General features: G+C 43.1%; 1 protein-coding gene across 3 annotated transcripts in view; it reads left to right on the top strand.

The window, feature by feature from the left end:
* RORA (RAR related orphan receptor A) overlaps positions 1–17,518 on the top strand; it is a 341,873-nt gene that overhangs the window by 316,975 nt on the left and 7,380 nt on the right. For 2 of the 3 annotated variants that reach the window (XM_041468768.1, XM_041468769.1), the window contains 3 exons: positions 5,343–5,428; positions 13,359–13,500; positions 15,168–15,563. In XM_041468768.1, coding sequence (XP_041324702.1) covers positions 5,343–5,428; positions 13,359–13,500; positions 15,168–15,563 — 624 coding nt within the window. The remainder of the gene's footprint in view (positions 1–5,342; positions 5,429–13,358; positions 13,501–15,167; positions 15,564–17,518) is intronic. The other variant, XM_041468770.1, reaches the window with a different exon arrangement.

Here is a 17,518-nt window from a genome sequence, read left to right as displayed (position 1 = left end):
CCACGAGGTGCCAGCTGCAACCCTGCCTGCTGTCTGTGCCCCCTGCAGCCTTGGGCAGGTCTCAGCTCAGCAGGCAGCTGTGGTCAGCTGGGGATGCTTTCCCTGGAGAGCCACGCCTGTGAGGAGGATGCACAGAGGCTTTGAGGAGTAGGGACTGGTCTGAGGAGGATGCACAGAGCCCACAGAGGCTTTGGGGAGTAGGGATTGGTCTGGCAGACCCTGCAGCATGTGCTTGAGTCCCTCCATGCTGAGTGCAGGAGGGTATCCCTGGAATTTCTGCACATGGCTGCCTTGGGAGCTGTGGCCAGAGCTCCTCAGAAGTGCTCATGTCTTGGTGGTGCCAGGCAGCTGGGATTCCATGTGCCCTGGGAGAAGGGAGCACCTCCTGCACAAGTTTTCCTTTCCAGAAAATGCTGATTTTTAAATTCAGAAATAGTAAGACATAGTGGGATTTACCTGACTTTCACCTTCTAAAAGTTAGGCTGGTAATTAAAATATCATTAAATTCTTTCACTGTTGAGTGAAGAGGAGGCTTCTCCTCTCAAGGGTTCATGTTGTTTGTTATGAATAAGATGAATCATATGCCCTTTTTCCTTCTTGCTTTCTCTTTCTCCCTTCCTTTCCTCTCTTCCTGCCTTCACTCTAGAGCAGGCAAGACAATTAACTTCATTAATTACCTAACTTTCTAGATCACTCAGGTCAGCTGGGTGGATCTCCCCTAAAAGGTAGACATGGGACCAATTTTTGCATTCACTGAAGAGTCCTTCCCAGGATACCAAATCTGAGGTTTCCTACTTGTTGAGAATTGGGAAAAATTGTTAATTGTGTGCATGTACAATTTTAAAATGACAGTGTGATAGCAGAAGGAGGAAAGGAAAAATCCTTTTTCTACCCCAAGACAATTAATTAACTAGAAACAAGCATTTTATTCACAAATGTTAATGGGGAGGAAAATACTTTGTCTTTGGAAGGCATTTTTTTCTTTTTAAAAGTGCGTTCTTCAAGGTGAGCTGGTCACACACTTTCCCGTGCTGAGGCTCCGTGTGTTTCTGTTTAAGTGACAGAGCTGGGGAGAAAGGTGACCTGTGCTTTGCCTGGCTGTAAGGCTCTTGCTCTCATCTGTCTGCCCCAATGAGTTAGGAAGAGAGAAATCAAAGATTATGATGAGTTGTACTGTGCATTCCCTTACAGATACAGAATTAGATTTTCTTACTTCTCTACTGAAAAAACTGGACAAGGAATAAAGCAACATTTTATGATGTGGGAATGAATAAAAAGGGAGAGGCTGTCTAGGGGGTTTGGCTGGGAGAGGGAACTTGGAAAAGGCAGGCAAACGCAGTGAAACTGTTCCAGGTTTGGGGAACAAACTCCCCTGGAGCAGGAGGGAGTAAGGCATAGTCTCCTGTTCCAGCAGAAGATGTCATTGAGTGCTCCCACTGGCTGGCTGCTGGCATGTTCCCTAGGAATTAGGTGGAGGCAGTGGTGTTTTTTAAGCATACCAGAGCTACCTCAGAGTTGCTGTGCAAGGACACAGTAGATGCAGGAAGAATAAATGTTCAGGGGGAAAAACACTGACTTTTTTTTCCCTGTAATACTTGGGCTCAAGTTCCTGTTCAGTCTGATTCTGGGCAGATCAGGGTCCACGCTCCTTTTTCTGGAAGCTGCTCTGACATTACAGCAGTTCCCAGGCAGTCTGGTGATAGGAGCAGCTCCAAGTGAAGGCACATGAACGGAGGGGTGCTGGGGCATGGCAGAGGCCCTTTGCTGTGGAGATGAGCTTGTTTGACATCACTTTGTAGGGATTGCTGCCTCCAGCCCTTGGCAGGTCCCTTCTTTTCCCTCAGGAGCCCTTTCAGAGCATCTTGTTTGGTGGTGGGTCCCGGTGCTTGAGCTTCCATTGGTTGCTCTTGGTGGGTTGTTTGGGCTTTTATTCCTCCTCTTTGCTGCCTTTGGCACAGGACAGCCTTGGTAGGATTGTGGAGCACTGTTATTTCAGGGTGTGAAAGAGTCTTAGGCCTTTAATCTGGGAGTACAAACTACATCTGTCACCTGGGTATCTCTGGCAGTTCCTAAGCAACCACAAGAGTTTATTTTTTTCTGCAGTTCATATTTAAGAAATAATTTGCTCATGCATGAACCAGCCTGAATCAGCCTGAGCACCACCCCAGGAGACAGAAATTGTAAACTGTAATTTAGGCTAATTCTAGTCTAAAGCATGAATTAGAGTATTTTATGTAATCTTGAAAAATATACCATATAAATAAATGTAAGCAGAGAACAGGTACAATTAATTTGAGCACAGTAGGAAGCTTTAAGTAACTCTGGGAATGTGAGAAACCAAGTCGGAACATATTCTTGACATGTAAAAATATTTCCCACCTGCCTTGTTTGCATAAGAACAAGGTTTTAGCAAGTACATATTTGCATGTCAAAGTTAAAAGTGGGGAAAATATTTTCACCCTTGTAAGAAAAAATGCATAATCTTGGCACAGGCAATTTGCATTTAGTAAGTTTAAAGTATCTTAAGTCCTTTCATGCTGTATGGGAAGTGTATGAACCTGCGACAGGGGTTCCATTTCAATGAGTTGATTTGCACAGGCACCACGTGGAGCAGTAATTGATCTGATCTCTCTGTGCATTAATTTGTACTACAATTGGTGGTGGCAGTCCCCAGTGATCTGTGCTTCTGAGATTCATCCCATTGTCCTGCATCTCTGAGTGCAGCAGTAAGTTGCACTTTTAAATGCTGTGTGCCTAATTGAAAGTAAGTACCTTGAAGATGTAAATTTGAGGAAATCAGGAATTCTAAAACTATACCTGATTTGGTGCCAGAGCTCATAAAAATGATGTTGGGCAAATGCTGGCACAGCTGGAGCCTGTGAATCTGTGGAGATTCTCTTATACCAGTAAAGCACCCTGGAAAATGCATTTGGGACTAATTATGGCACCTTTTAGACTATTACTAACCTAGCTTTAGGCCATCACTTTGAAGGCATGTTACATTCCTTCAGAAACACTCTGCAAATGTCCTGTTGCTTAAGAAATAGGGATTGCATAGACAGGCTTCATGGGTGATTTAACTAACATGCTGGAGATTGTAGATAAACTAGATCCAATTATATCATACCTATTCAAAATAAGGCAGTAATTATGTATATAAAAGTGAAATGTAAAAAATACATTGCCATGTAGCTGTGGAGATAAGCCTTGTCACTACCCTGTCCAAGGAGCTGCAGAAGGCTGCTGATTCACTGCAGCACAGGAGAAAAATAATCATATGTTGAAAAGGCACAACTGGGATTTGGTAGAGCTATTCTGGAATTTGCCCACAGGATTGCTCTCTGAATTTGAACTGCACATGATACAAATTCTGAGTTTCTGTGAATTTCAGTCTGTTCTCCAATTTGTTGATGTGAAGGGAGGGGGTTATTCCACCCTTTCTGCCACAAGCTCATAAACATAGGAGGCTCCAGTAATAATTAATGTAGCACATTAATGAAACAGCACACACATTATTTTTCCCTTTTATTAGTTCACTTCCTGCTCCATTGTGTTTAATGTGTTAGCTGAAAGCAAAGTGAAATTAAAGCCATTTTTGGGGAAGAAGCGTTTCCTTCCTTAAGTGTCCTAAACAGACCTCTTCGTTTCAGCCTGTTATTTTGTTGCTGCAGGGATGGTGGGGTTTGAAGGTCAGGAATGCCAAGGTTCTTATGATGGGAGCAGATACCAGTGGTGTCCTGCTCTGTGGGAAAGCTGCTGATACACAACTGCCTGGCAAAAGCCCTGCAGCCTTCCCCAGCAGAGTATTTTAGCTGCTCTTGGGCTCCCAGGAGCAAATAGGTCCCATTTGGGTGCTGCTCAGCTGCCCGTTGTTGCATTTGGTGTCACCTGGAGAATATTTTGAAGGGATATTTTAGCACAGTCGGTGCTGTGCTACAAGTCCTCCAGGCTTCTGCTTTATAATTATCTTCTGCTTTGGGCCAGATCCTGAGCTGTGTCGTGCTGCAGTGGAATGGAGCACACAGCAGCACTGCAAGATGACTCTTGATTAATAAGCAGGCAGTTAGGGATTCAGTGGCATGCAGAATGCAATGTTTTTAGCGTGGGCATGACCTTTTGAGGTCAGAGTAGAACTGAAGTCAAGCCAGTGCATTGTAAGACAACAGTATTAGATGTGATTTTGTGTGTTGTCACAAACTGGATAGCTGTAAATTGGGTGAAAGAGGAGCTCTCTTAAACAGTTGGGCAGCTTGTGAATGGATTTGAGCTCCTCAAGGAGGTGAACAGCACTTGTTAATGTGTCACCATTACAGACACAGCAAGAGTTGCACTTGTACTGTTCCAACGAAGCCCTTTCCAGAAAACTGATGCAGCAGAGCAGGGGCTTTCCTGGGATTTCAGTCACCCAGCTGTGTGTGGTGTGCGTTTGTGAGCACCCCCAAGCACGTGTGATGTGTGCCCTGCTGCTGTTTGATCACTGCAGCACTGCCTGTGCACAGTCTGTCCAGACTTGCCAGGGAAAGCACTGCAGCCACGTACCCAGAAGCAGTGGAGAGGTGTCCCTGAGCGTGCAGGAGTCCCTTCTTGGGCCCGTGTATTCACATGGGAAGGTGCTTGGTTTAGAGAGTCACACAGCAAACTGAATTCACTGGGTGGGTTTATATCTATGAAATTACATTTATCAGGGCTTTCATGCCTTATAACTGAATAGCATTTTCCAGACTGTGCCAACTCCTCTGGTTTCAGTAAACTGCTGCTGTGTTTTCCTGCCTTGTTTGTTCTGTGGTAGATTATACACAAATAGGTACCAATAAATCCCTTTTGATTCAGATAGGTAAGTTTTGGACTGCTCATGCAAAATGGGGTTGCTCTTCACCTTGTAACTTCTCTTTAGGGTTGGCCAGTCGTGTGAGCTGGGTGGATGGTGGTGGCTGTGGTGAAGGTGGTGCATTTGCTTCTAGGCAGGGCAAGCTTTAAAATGATGTGCTATGGTCTTGCATGAATACAGCTGGAAGAAACCTTTCTAGTGTCATCTTAGCTCTTTGGCCAAAATGTGAACCCTCCTATTCTTTTTGGCTTTGAAATGCTGATTCTAGCCTTCTTGTGGGTTCTTAAACACCTTCTCAAATGACCCATTTTAATAACCCAAAAGCTATTATATAACGAGCAGCCATAATTTAGTCCAAAGCTCTAGGGGATCCTTGCAGTTCAGCAATGAATAGTTAATGCAGTATAATGTTTAGCAGGTTATTAGTTTTCACTGTACAAATGCTGATCAGGGAATGCTTTTATAAGGTGTTTAAAAGAAAATGTAATTAACTGGTTGCGTGCTTCTGTTGCAGCTCAAATTGAAATTATTCCATGCAAGATCTGTGGAGACAAATCATCAGGAATCCATTATGGTGTCATTACATGTGAAGGCTGCAAGGTAAGCTTCTAAAATATTAAGTCTGAAAAGAAGCATTTAGCCTTTTGATAGTGATAATTTTCCTTCTTTTTTTAAAGAGCAAGCATTGCTCCTAAGTTGAATATAAAATAGTTGGGAATTCTAAGTACTGGTTTTATTTGGATTTTCAATAGGATGTTGCTGTGACAAACACACACAGGTACTCTGCTGCAGATTTTAGGACAATCCTCCAAATCACACAGTTGTGCTAGGTGTGCTGTGCATTGTCTCTCTCTGCATAAATAGAACAGGTACAGAGAGAGGATCTGCTTCAAGCGCAGCACCAAGAGCCTGTTCAGTGCGTTCAGCTGAGGGAGGATGAGTCTGGCTTTCTTGAATCTCCCTGTCTGGTTTTGCTCTGTAAATTGCTATGAAGCTCTGCTGAAATAGGTGAGAACTCTCCCCTCTGTTTCCTTTTGCACTCTGCTGCAGTTACAAATCTCTTCTGTTTGGCTGGGGAGATGGTGTTTCACAGTAGCACGTGCTCCTGGTGTTCAGCAGGCTCAGGTCTTGCTGAGACCACTGCTTGTTCCTTACAGTGCAGTCACAGCTGTGAAAGGTTTAGGCTTTGAAGTTTTTCCTGGAATTGTAACTTTGGTAAATGAAGTGAGCAAGGATTGCACTAGAAGCATTTCTGTTTTGTTCAGTGTGTATGTCACAACCAGGAATTAAACTGGACAGTGCCAACAGCAGGCAGGAGTGAAGCTGATCACTCCTTTTGATCCCTAGTGCAGAATTGCAGCACTGGCTTGGGGTGACACAGTGTGCACAGCATGCTCTGGCTTGTTGCTCTCTTCATGGGTCTATGTTGCAATCCCATACTGATAGGCTTTCTCCTCTTAATCTATACTTGAGGTGTGAAGAATTGATCATTTTGTTAGTTTTTAGTCTACTCTCCTGACCTGCTTGATACCACAACCCATCTTCAGAAAGGAACTTCCTTGCATTCACACTCACATTATAAAGTTCTCTTTTGTGTTTTTCCCAGGAAGATTTTTGTGTTTTCATTAACACATCCTCTCAGTCTTGTGGAAGTATTGGTAACAATGAAGGAAAAAAAACTAAATTAAGAATCTTGGAATGATATGGGAACAGCACCTTCTGCCCTTTCTGACTGCTGTTGCTATGGAAAATGCAAGAAATGCACTAAAAATGCCTTCATAACAAAGTGGTGACTTTTTCCAGGTTTGTGTTGTTAAGCAGTCTTTATCAGATTTCAGCTGTGGGAAGTGCAGACATTTGTTGTGAGAATTCTGCTGTTTGACTGTCTTGTCAAAGATCAGGTTATGTTCAGGGTCTGAGAGCTCTTTAATCTTTAAATGCTCTGGAACCAGAGTACCTGGCAGAGAGATCCACGACATCCAGACCTCAGTGCGGACACAGCAGGGTTAACGTGGTGCTGGTGCTCCGCTGGGCCTCCCCACATGGGGCTTCTTGCAGAGCAGGAGCCCAAGGACAGGGAAGCTGCCAGCTGTGTTTTCCTTACTTCGTCTTCATGCACTTAGTGAGAAATGTGTGTGCAGCATACTGTGTTTCAGCACAAATGATTTTCCTTCAAGTGCTGTGTAAGTCAAGTTCTCTTGGAGCTCTGTGCAATCCTCTGCTGCTGAGAATTCCACCCAAAGGGTCAGCTGATGAGAAGGGCAGAAGGGAGGGCAAACAGGCAGGGGTGCTCAGCACACTGAAACCCCTCTGAACCTTGAAGGCAAAAGGTGAGAAGTAAGAGTGGCCCAGTGAATGATTGAGGCATTTTCTCCTTCTCTTGAAGAAGCACAATGAAGTTTTATAGCCATACAATTTCAGACAGAATTTTAAAGCCAATTAATATCAACTTAGTTAACCAGGTTATCTTCCTTTGAGAAGCTCGCTCCTAAAGAAGTTCAGTCTTCTTTAATGCCAGAGCCCAGATGACATGCAGGTGACAGACTGGGGTCTGCTAGTGGGCACAAGTCACAGGAAGAGTTTACATGATCATGGCCTAGGCAGCTTTTAAAATGACCTACTGTGGCTGTGGATTCTGGATTCTCTGGATTCTTGTGCTACACTCTTCCACAGTACTGTCAACAAAGTCTCACCCAACAGAACTATTTTGGCTGGTGAAAAGGTTGGCATAGCTTGGCTCCTGCCAAAGCAGCCAGGTGTGGATTGGTATGGCTTGCTTTTCCCAGCTTTTCTGTGGCTGTGACTGCTGCAGGTTTGAGCATGCTGATGTTGCTCTTCATGTTATGCTAAAGCTTCCTTTGTAAAAAGTACCTGGCTACAAAGAGCTCATTCCCAGTCCTGTGCTTGGCTCCTGCAGCCGGTGTTCTGCACAGTCCCAGAGAAGTCAGTGAGGTTCTGCAGAGGTGCCACAAACCCACCCACGTGCATCAGATGGCAGGAGCAGGGCTGTGGCTGTCAGAGGGAACAGCTGTGCTGCTGCCCTCAAGCCAAGCCTGTCAGGAATGATCTACAGGCAGCAACAGCCACAGCAAAGTGGGGTGTTTTCAGCTTGGACTGGTTTCACTCCAGTTTGGTGTGAACTTTAATGTTACTTAATCCTAATGTTGACTTAAATGTTACTCTGTAAATACTGATAAACAGCAGAAATGCAGTTTATTCCAAACCTAATCTGTATCATGGATGAAATCACAGACCAGCTCTTGTCAGATTGACTTTTGCTGATCCCATTGCTCTTCTGCCGCTTTGCAGCCCTTGCATTTCACAGAGGTGAAAATGTTCTGACCAGGTTGAGTTGTTACATTGCATTTCACATAACTAGACAAGATTTGTAGTAAAACTCCTTAATGTTTCTTGTGAAGTTTTCATTTCCTACCTTGCTTTGATGTTGTTGGCTGTTCTTATGAAGTTAGTGGCAGTGTTCTTGCAAAAGCATTGAGTACTTCTGACCCATCAACCTATTTAGCTCAATTTGAATCTGCCTTTAAAAAAGTAAAATTTAACACCCCTTCATCAACTCTCTCTTAACTGAAAATTTGAGGTTTTAGCCAGGCTGTATTTTACACTTTATCTAGGTGGTCTTCTGTGGCTTATTACAAATAAAATAACTTTTTTAAGTGAGGGTAGTTGCAGGAGCACTACTGACAAAACTGGTACCTGTGTGAGGCACTTCACTCAGCCATTTCTTAACAACCTTTTATGCTGCAGGAAGGACCATGCTGGGCAAGGAAAGTGGTTTGTGCACATCCATGTTCTTTTCTCCTAGCTGAAAGTTGAATTCAGTTCCACATGGTCATACACTGAACTGTATAATTTAATTCGCAGGTGCAGTTACTTGGTTTTGCTGTCAGTGCTTCATGCCCAGCTGACCCACCAGTGCAGTAGCAATCCCTCTCTTTACCTGACTGCATGTAGCTGGTCTAACAGAACCCCTCGTGCAGGGCATTTCAGATGCTTATCAGAAGGTTTATCAGTACTGGCTTTTGTCTCTTGTGTCTTTTAAGACCTCAGATGATGTTGTTCATTGTAACTGCAAAGAACATCAGGGTTCTTTATTTCAGGAAACAATAGCTGGTATGCTATCCCTGCCCATCTTGCTTTCATTTGTTGACAACCACAAGCTCACCCGTCTTTATTACTGATGTAGAACTGAATGGTTTTGCTCTGCTTTCAGTGACACTATGACTTCGTTACCAAATACTTGATTAACACAGTTTATTAAACAATATTGTCAGAGCACTCTCCTCCCTTTACAACTAAAATATGTGCTGGTGGTCATAAAAGGGTTAAAAATACAATTTGAATGTTTGCCTGTCTTTTGTATTACAGTGTATTTTTCTGATGTTTCTTTGAAGAAAATTTGTGTTGGTTTGCTTTAGAAAACACTAAAAGAATTACTCCCCCCCAACTAATTGTTAATTGCTCAGAATATTGCAAAACTTAATGATACGTGGAAGTCTTTAAGTATTAGCCATAAATCATGGGATTATGAATAAGCCTTTGTTGTCACAGCTCGCATACAGTCATTCCAAAACGTCTGCCATTAGGATGCAGCAAGGCAGCTGTCAGCTGTTTTCTTGTAATTAAACAGCCAATGAGCAGCTAATTAAGACATATGTGTATACAGAAGTGGAAGTGGGTATGTTAATGAACTGTAGGAATCAATTCATTAAATGAAAATTTGTCAAAAGACCAAACATGAGCTCAGCGTCTCAGCCCATGCGCGGTGCAGAGGGAGCGTGTGCGGTGCCATTTGGGACACGAGGGGAGCACAGCTGGCTCAGGAGCCTGCCCAGACACCAGCGTCTCCAGTGCTGAGCTGCTGAGCAGAGGACTCACTGAAACTATTAATAGACTTTGCAAAAATTGCTATTTACATTTCAAAGTCTTTTTTTAACAAGTTGTTATTCCAAGTGACTTGCAGATGAAAAGTTCCTGCGCTCTTTTTTCCCCAAACCTGATTTTGTGGCAGTGAACGAACACCCATAGACCGTGTTGGTATAAATAGGCTCTGAAACGCAGGGGCCGTGCTTGTTATGTGCCTTGTTACGTGGGCTGCTCTTCTTCTGGCACCAAGTGGATCCATCTGCAGGAAAAGGGAATGTGCAGAGCTCCGTGGCTGGGGCTGGATCTTTGTGCTGACGTCAGGAGGGGCCGAGGCTTGGCCCAAGCGTGCCATGGGCCAGAGTGCTCCGACGCCGGGGCTGCTTCGGTGCAGCACCAGCTTTGTCTCTGTGCTTGGTCAGGAGGGCTGGCTCTGCCTTGGCCCATTAGGTCACATGAAGTAATGGTTGTAAACATGCATGCAATAAAAAGCATGTGGCCTGGGCTGGCTTGCATAAGGCTTGAACGTATACCAAGGATGCATCCGCCTCCTCCTTCCTGGTGGAAAAATTATAGCCAGCTCCATGCCTCGGGCAAAAGAGAGGGAACAGAACAACAGAATAGAGTGTTGTCCTTTTAATAAAGGAGGGGAAAGCCTAGAAAGAAACTGTAGGTGCTTACAGAAGGCTCCTGTAATAGGGGCTTCCCCACGTCTTACAGTGATGTGAAAGCCCAAGCACCACCAAAAGCTTACAAAACTCACAAGTAAATGACAGCACCGTAGAACAAAAAATCCTCACTTGACCTTCATTGTCAATTCACTTGCAAGTCTCAGATACCTGTGTTTCTGAGCTCTGGAAGAGAGTTTTGATTAGCTTTTGAAGTTTGTGGCAAGGATTCTTCTTTCTTTTACCTACTCCTGATGTTTTCTTGGGTTTGTTTTTAAAAGCACTCTGCTGTATCTCTGGTTTGTAAAGTGCAAGTGCTTTTAAAGGCCTGGGTTCAGGCATTTCTGCTCTACTGGAAATTTAGCTTCAAGCTGTAACTTAGCTGATATATTGTACACTAAAACGTATTGAGCAGCTGTGTCTCTAGGGAAAATCTGAAGAGGAAAAAGGCCAGTATTTTCTCCATTATAATACTAAAAATAATCCTCAGCTTGACAAGGTTATTCTTAATAAAATGTGCCGAAGTGGCAATTTAGAATCTGTGTGTGTGTGTGTATGTATATATATATCTCAGCTAAAGGAAAACATACGGATCCTTGAGGTTATTGGGACATGCTGGTCTCACATATTGTTCAGGCTGACTTGCAGAATCTCAGAGGTGGCAGAGGGTTTCATGCAGCTCTTGTGTGAGCATGTCATTCTGTGTAACTTGAAGAGTGTTTGGAGAACTGAGATTTTGAGGGACTGATGCAGAACCTTGACCAGTCACTGGTCATCTCAATCCCTAATCCTGATTTTGTGGTGAATGGCATTGGACTTGGAGTTCAGTGGTGAACACACTTGTACTTGCACTGGAGTAACAGACTCCACTGACAGTGCTCCCAGAACTGGAAATGAATCTATCTACTTACCAAGAGTTGGTTTCTCTAGAGGGATCAGTTGTGATGTTGGAATGGTAGACATTTCCATGGTATTTCAGGTTGAATTATTATTATAGGGTGAAATGCTTTCATTGGAGCTCAATATGTGCAATACTTTCAGTCTCAGTGACAATTTATCTATTGACAAACATGAAAAAAGCGGTTGAAAGCTCAGTCATCTAGAAACAAAAAGCAGAAAAAAGGGTAAGAAATTCTGTACAGGAAGACAGGATCAAAGACAGCATCTTCAGTTTCCTTTTTTTTTTTTTTTTTAACTATTCCATGTTTCCCTAGTAAAGCTTTAATAAAAGGAGTGTCACCAACAAAGATTGGTGCCTTCCTGGTAAGACTGAGCAGGGGCTTTGTCTCGGTGTTTTGCCATGTTTCTGTCAGCCGGCAGTTTGATAGGAACTGCTTGACTACTTGAGACTTGTCATGCAGAAGTCCTTCCTCTGTTTGCTTCACCAAGTATCTGTGCGTGTGCTGAGGGACTCCAGCCTGAAACCTTGGAGTAAATAACAAATTGGTAAAAGTCCAGCTTTAATTAAAAGGTGCCCAGCCTTTCCAAGGAGCTATTTTCTTTGCAGCACTGTTAATTAATCCATTATGTGGCAACGTAAAACTAAAATAGTGTGCTCACTGCTCTCAAATGCCTCTTTAGAATGACTGCATCTTTGCAGAATCCTTGTGAAGTAGGTATTACACACACAGCAGCTTACGTTTGGGCATTCTGTGGCAAAAGGATGAAATGGACTTCAAAGCAAACAGCTGCAGAGTGGTTAATGACATGCACCTCTCTGGAGGAGACAATAAAGTTGTAGCTGTGTGTAACCTTCCAGCTCCAGCTTTCTTTGGAGATGGGGTTACTCAGGAAAGAGACCATACATAAAATGTGTTTTAGCTCTTCCCCTCCTTAAGAATCTAAATCCTGCACAGAGTTGAACAGAACCTGGGCTGTCAGCATCAAACTAACTCACGCAATAGCAGCAATGGGTGACAGCAGCACCAGTGCAGTGACCATCCCTCTGTCCTGGGCACCTCAGGTGCTGTGTCTGGTTTGGTGCCCCTCATGACAAGTGACATTGAGGGGCTGGAGTGTGTCCAGAGAGGGGCAGCAGAGCAGGGAAGGGTCTGGAGCACAAGTCTGTTACTGGTTTTAAGTCTGATAAGGAACAGCTGAAGGTGCTGAGGTTATTTAATCTGGTGAAGAGGAGGCTCAGGTGTGACCTTCTTGCTTTCTACAACTCCCTGATAGGAAGATGGAGCCAGGTGGGGTCAGGCTTTTCTCCCATGGAGCCAGCAACAGGACAAAAGAAGATAGCCTCATGTTGTGGTAGGGCAGGTTTCCATAGGATGTTAGGAAAAAAATCTTCACTGAAAGGGTGGGCAGGCATTGGATTAGACTGTCCATGGAAAGGGTGGAATCACTATTGCTGGAAGTGTTCAAAAAGGTGTGTGGATGTGGCACTTAGGGTTTAGTGGTGAACACAGTGGTGCTGGGATCATGTTTGAGCTTGATGATCTCAGAGGTCTTTTCCCATCTTAATGATTCTGTGAGTCTACAAAAAACATGTTAAGAAATTGTTCTTCGCAGGAGAAACTGTTTAGCATCGTGCTGTGTATTTTTAAACACATACACACACTGGCGAGGCTGAACATCAGAGCCTGCCACTGTCACTCCAGAGAGCAGAACAGGGTGGTAGCTGTTGAATCCTCCCTATTTTGGAGAACTATGACAACCCAGGGAAGATAGGAAATCAAAGTCTATAATTAGTTTTATCTCATTTGGAAAGAGCTGGTGTACCATATGTAATATGGGATCTGTAAAATCAGTGAATAAAAACTGTAATTCTTTTATGTGTTACAATGCTTTTTTAATGAACTGTTTCTTGCTAGTTACTGGTTTTTGTTTGTTTCTAGGAGAGAAAAAAACTGAACAAAACCTTTAGTTTTAATTTCCTTTAGTTGACTACAGAGCACTTGAACTTCTTTTCTGCTAAGTACGCTACCTTTCAGAGTCTTTATTTGCTCCTTGACTTGTGTTTTGCCATGGCATGGCAGGGCTTTTTCAGGAGGAGTCAGCAGAGCAATGCCACGTACTCGTGTCCTCGGCAGAAGAACTGTCTGATCGACCGGACCAGTCGGAACCGCTGCCAGCACTGTCGCTTACAGAAATGCCTTGCTGTGGGGATGTCTCGGGATGGTAAGCGCTGCTAGCTAGGCCTGGCTGTGAAATACTGACATAACGTGTGGTGTGATGGATGGTCAACCAAAAAACATAGCATTTGTATGCTCACTGTGCATTGGGCTGATAGCTGAGATCATCGAGTGAGTTCCAGATGTTGCTTCATATTTTTCTGTGTTATATGCTAAATGTTTTTAGATGCTGCTATATACTCAAATATATATAAATCAGGGCATGTACAAAGCTACTGGCTTTATCTTGTTTCTTACTTACCTATTTTAGTTCCCAGTTAAGAGCTTTGTCTCTGGTCATTTCTTGAAGATGCAGTTTTTTAGTCTCATGTTAATACTTCCTCTGTATATTCATTCCAACTTAAGTGACCTCCTGTAGTTGCAAGTAGCATTACCTGGTGCATGGGTACAGATCAGAACTGCTTCACAGTATCGACTGAAGTCAAATATGTGTATAATGAATAATGGAAAAAATGCAAAGAAAAAATAATGCAGTGTTTTTTCAAAGATAGAATTCTAAAGGAAAGATGTTCCAGTGCTGTTAAATATTAAGCTCAAAATTGCAGCTTGAGTAGTGATGAAAGCCCGCCTCTGCCAAACAGTTGCTTATGTAATTCAGTCAGAACTGGCTTTGCAGCTGAGACTTGCACGCCTCCCCCACAGATGGAACGGAGCTGCCACCACTTACCCATTTGAAGATCTGACTCAGTCTTTTCCCCTGCCTCAGTGACAGCAGCGCTGCATGTTCTACAAATACATACACATTACTCTAGGTACATGAGGCCTGATCAAGGAGATTGTTCCCAGATTGCATTTACTTCTTGAATTACATTGTCTTTATTTTTTTTTATTGGCCACGAGACTAAAAACCTGAAACAGTTGATCATGTAATGACTAGTTCCTCCAACATGTTTGCTCTCCTGTAGAAAAGCAGAAGGCAGTAGTCACCTTTCTAAAGGATGAAGCTTTTGAAATCCCATGCTGCATCCTTGGGAATTCCCTGAACGCTGCAAACCAGTTGCTGCTGGCTTACAGCTAATGCTCCTCAAAGTCATAGTAATGATGTGGAGATACACACATGCACTTGTGCACACACACGTAGGTTTAACAATTACTCATCTGCTAAACATTTTTGCCTGTCACAGGGGCACTGAAGGCAGGTTTGGTGGTTCTTCCCACGTGCTTTAGTCCCAGTCTCAGTAAAGCTTGCTGTTGATACACTGAGAGAGACCCCACATGTTGGCACCACACTCCAGGTTCACAGCAGCCCTCATGCCGCAGCATGAATGTACAGCTGGTTGGAACTGGACGGTTGTCTCAGGCCAGTGTGTTCTGGTTTAGCTTCTGCTTTTCTGGGCAGGGTTTGAATGCTGAAGAGATGCATCTGTCAACCTCAACAAACGTACAAGAGAAAATCTTCCCAGCACAGGAGTGGAAAGTTAATGAATGAAGCTAAACCAGTGACTTCTAATGATCCATTTCAGTGGCATGTCAAGGCAATCTTTTAAAGAGCAGGTGCTGCAGCTGTGCACCTATAACTGAGAAGTGGTTTTTAGGTCTGTCCATCCTGCAGATTTGGGGTTTGTGCTGTATCCTTCCGTGTAATGTTGAAAGACTCCCAAGGCGGTGGCGGATGTGTAGAGATGTAATCTCTTGTGTGTGCCTGTATTTCAGCTGTAAAGTTTGGTCGGATGTCGAAAAAGCAGAGGGACAGCCTGTACGCCGAGGTGCAGAAACACCGAATGCAGCAGCAGCAGCGGGATCACCAGCAGCAGCCAGGAGAGGCAGAACCACTCACACCAACATACAATATCACCACCAATGGGTTAACAGAGCTACATGACGACCTCAGTAATTACATTGATGGGCATACCCCTGAAGGTAGCAAAGCAGACTCTGCAGTTAGCAGCTTCTACTTAGACATACAGCCTTCTCCAGATCAGTCGGGTCTTGATATTAATGGAATCAAACCAGAACCAATATGTGACTACACACCAGCATCGGGCTTCTTCCCTTATTGTTCTTTTACAAATGGGGAGACCTCTCCAACTGTGTCCATGGCAGAATTAGGTAATGAGAGAGAAAAGCTTCCATTGTAATTGTCTTAACAGTACCCTTTGGATTAAAGTGGCACATGTAGCCAGGTGCCAGTGAGAATGCTGCTTCAGTAGAGCTGTGGGCATGGATGGGCATTCTTGTGTGAAGTGCACAGTAAATACCCTGATTGCAGGGAACTCCTTACTGCTCTGCACTAAAGCTCTCAGGAGACTGGCGTTGATCAGTGTTGCTTTTGCTTTCAGTCCCTGCGATAGAACTCTTGGAATACTGATGAGAAGCTAATTTTTAGTGTTGAGAAAACAGGGCATTTCTTTATTTGCAAATTATTTGGTAACAATTTATCTCCTTTTTCATTACCTCAATACTGTTACTCCCAACAAAAAGGGACGAGGCTGATTTTCATCTGCCCTTTACCCGAGAAAAGCACTGCTAATCTGAGGGCAGTTCTTGTCACTTACTGAAGAGGATCTAGCCCCAGATACTGAAGGACATTTTTGAATGTAGCAAGTTCTGATAATTTCTCTAAGAGCCTTATAACAACCACATTAATTAGCACTTTTAGCACTTAATTTTACTTCAAACTTTTCCCTTAATGATTACACTAAGGCTGAATTCCACAAGTATGACTTGTCAACAACTGAGACTGGGGTTAGAGTGTGCTGTGTGAACTGGTTATAAACAAAGTGGAACAGGACATCAAAGAACTGGTTTCATTATTCCATTACTTATGTAAGCAGCCAGGCATTTAAAATTGATTCTTAAAACTTGCTGAAGCAACATTTTTTCTAAATATTTTATTATGAAAACCTAAAAATAGTTCAAAAAATCAGGTATTTCACATTAAAATTTTGTGTCATTTATTTTATGTTCTTTTGAGAAGTTTTGCAGAGGAGAAGTCCCAAGAAGCTTGCTTTTTAACATCCTTATGTTGCAGAATGCTGCTCTCTACAATGTAGTTTGTCCTGACCGCCAAAATATTGTGTCTGGCATCAGTTCAGATAATTTCAGATAGGTAAAAAGGAGAAGAAAATGTCGGGACAAAGGCCACACTATCAGCCTTGACTCAATGAAATGACTGCTAATTTTCTCATGGACAGTATTAAAAATATCTATATTAAACCGACTGCAAAAAAAAAAAAAAAATAGAGGGTTTTTCCTTTATAGGTCCAGTGTAGAGTTTGGAATACTGGCCTAATGAAGTTTGTCCTGTTGCTTACCTTTATTTACATAGTGCTTCATTTAAACCCTGCACAGCATGATTTGGGTGCCCAGCATTAACATTACTGAACAATGTTTGAAGAATGTTTGTCTGCCAGACGAAGGTTTCAATTTAGGAAGGTGTGGCTGTTCAATGAAAATATTTAGGTGTGTACTGAAATGCAGTCCTGAAGTGAGGCGGAGGTTTGTGAATAACATGGCAATATTTCATCTCCTGCATCCTGTAAGGGCACAGGGATCAGGCTGTCAGCTGCTACTACAGAGAACAAGTGTTTTAACTACACACTTGTTAAAAAAACAAAGAAATTGCTCTGAAATACATCAAAAAAGCTATGATGACAAAGTATACATTACGTGGTGTTCTGCCTTACTGATTGCCAGGTAGCACATATCATGTGCTTTTACTTCATCTGTATGACTTTTCAGGTAATGTCTTAATCAAACTATTGACAGAAATTGGTCCAGCAGTACAGTTTGTGAGGAGTTGGGTTTGCTCATTACCAAACAAAGCCAGTTTCACTGAAGACCCAGTACTGCAGTCCCTCAGAATACCTCCATGTTGTAGTGACCACCATTCCTCTTTCGTTTGAACCTTCATTTTCAGTGGCCAAACAAAGCAGAATTGTGTGAGACAAGTCTCCAGGCCTTTACTTGTCACATGCGAAAATATGCCCACCTCAAGGGTCAGGGTAGGAAAGAGGAAGTTAAAAGTGGAACTTGGGTATCTAAATTCTATTCAGGCTTTTGAA

The sequence above is a fragment of the Pyrgilauda ruficollis genome, unplaced genomic scaffold (genome assembly GCF_017590135.1).
Source record: "Pyrgilauda ruficollis isolate IOZ18807 unplaced genomic scaffold, ASM1759013v1 scaffold23, whole genome shotgun sequence".
Taxonomy (NCBI): domain Eukaryota; kingdom Metazoa; phylum Chordata; class Aves; order Passeriformes; family Passeridae; genus Pyrgilauda; species Pyrgilauda ruficollis.
Note: the sequence above shows the minus strand (reverse complement) of the source record. Positions and strands in the feature narration are given on the sequence as shown.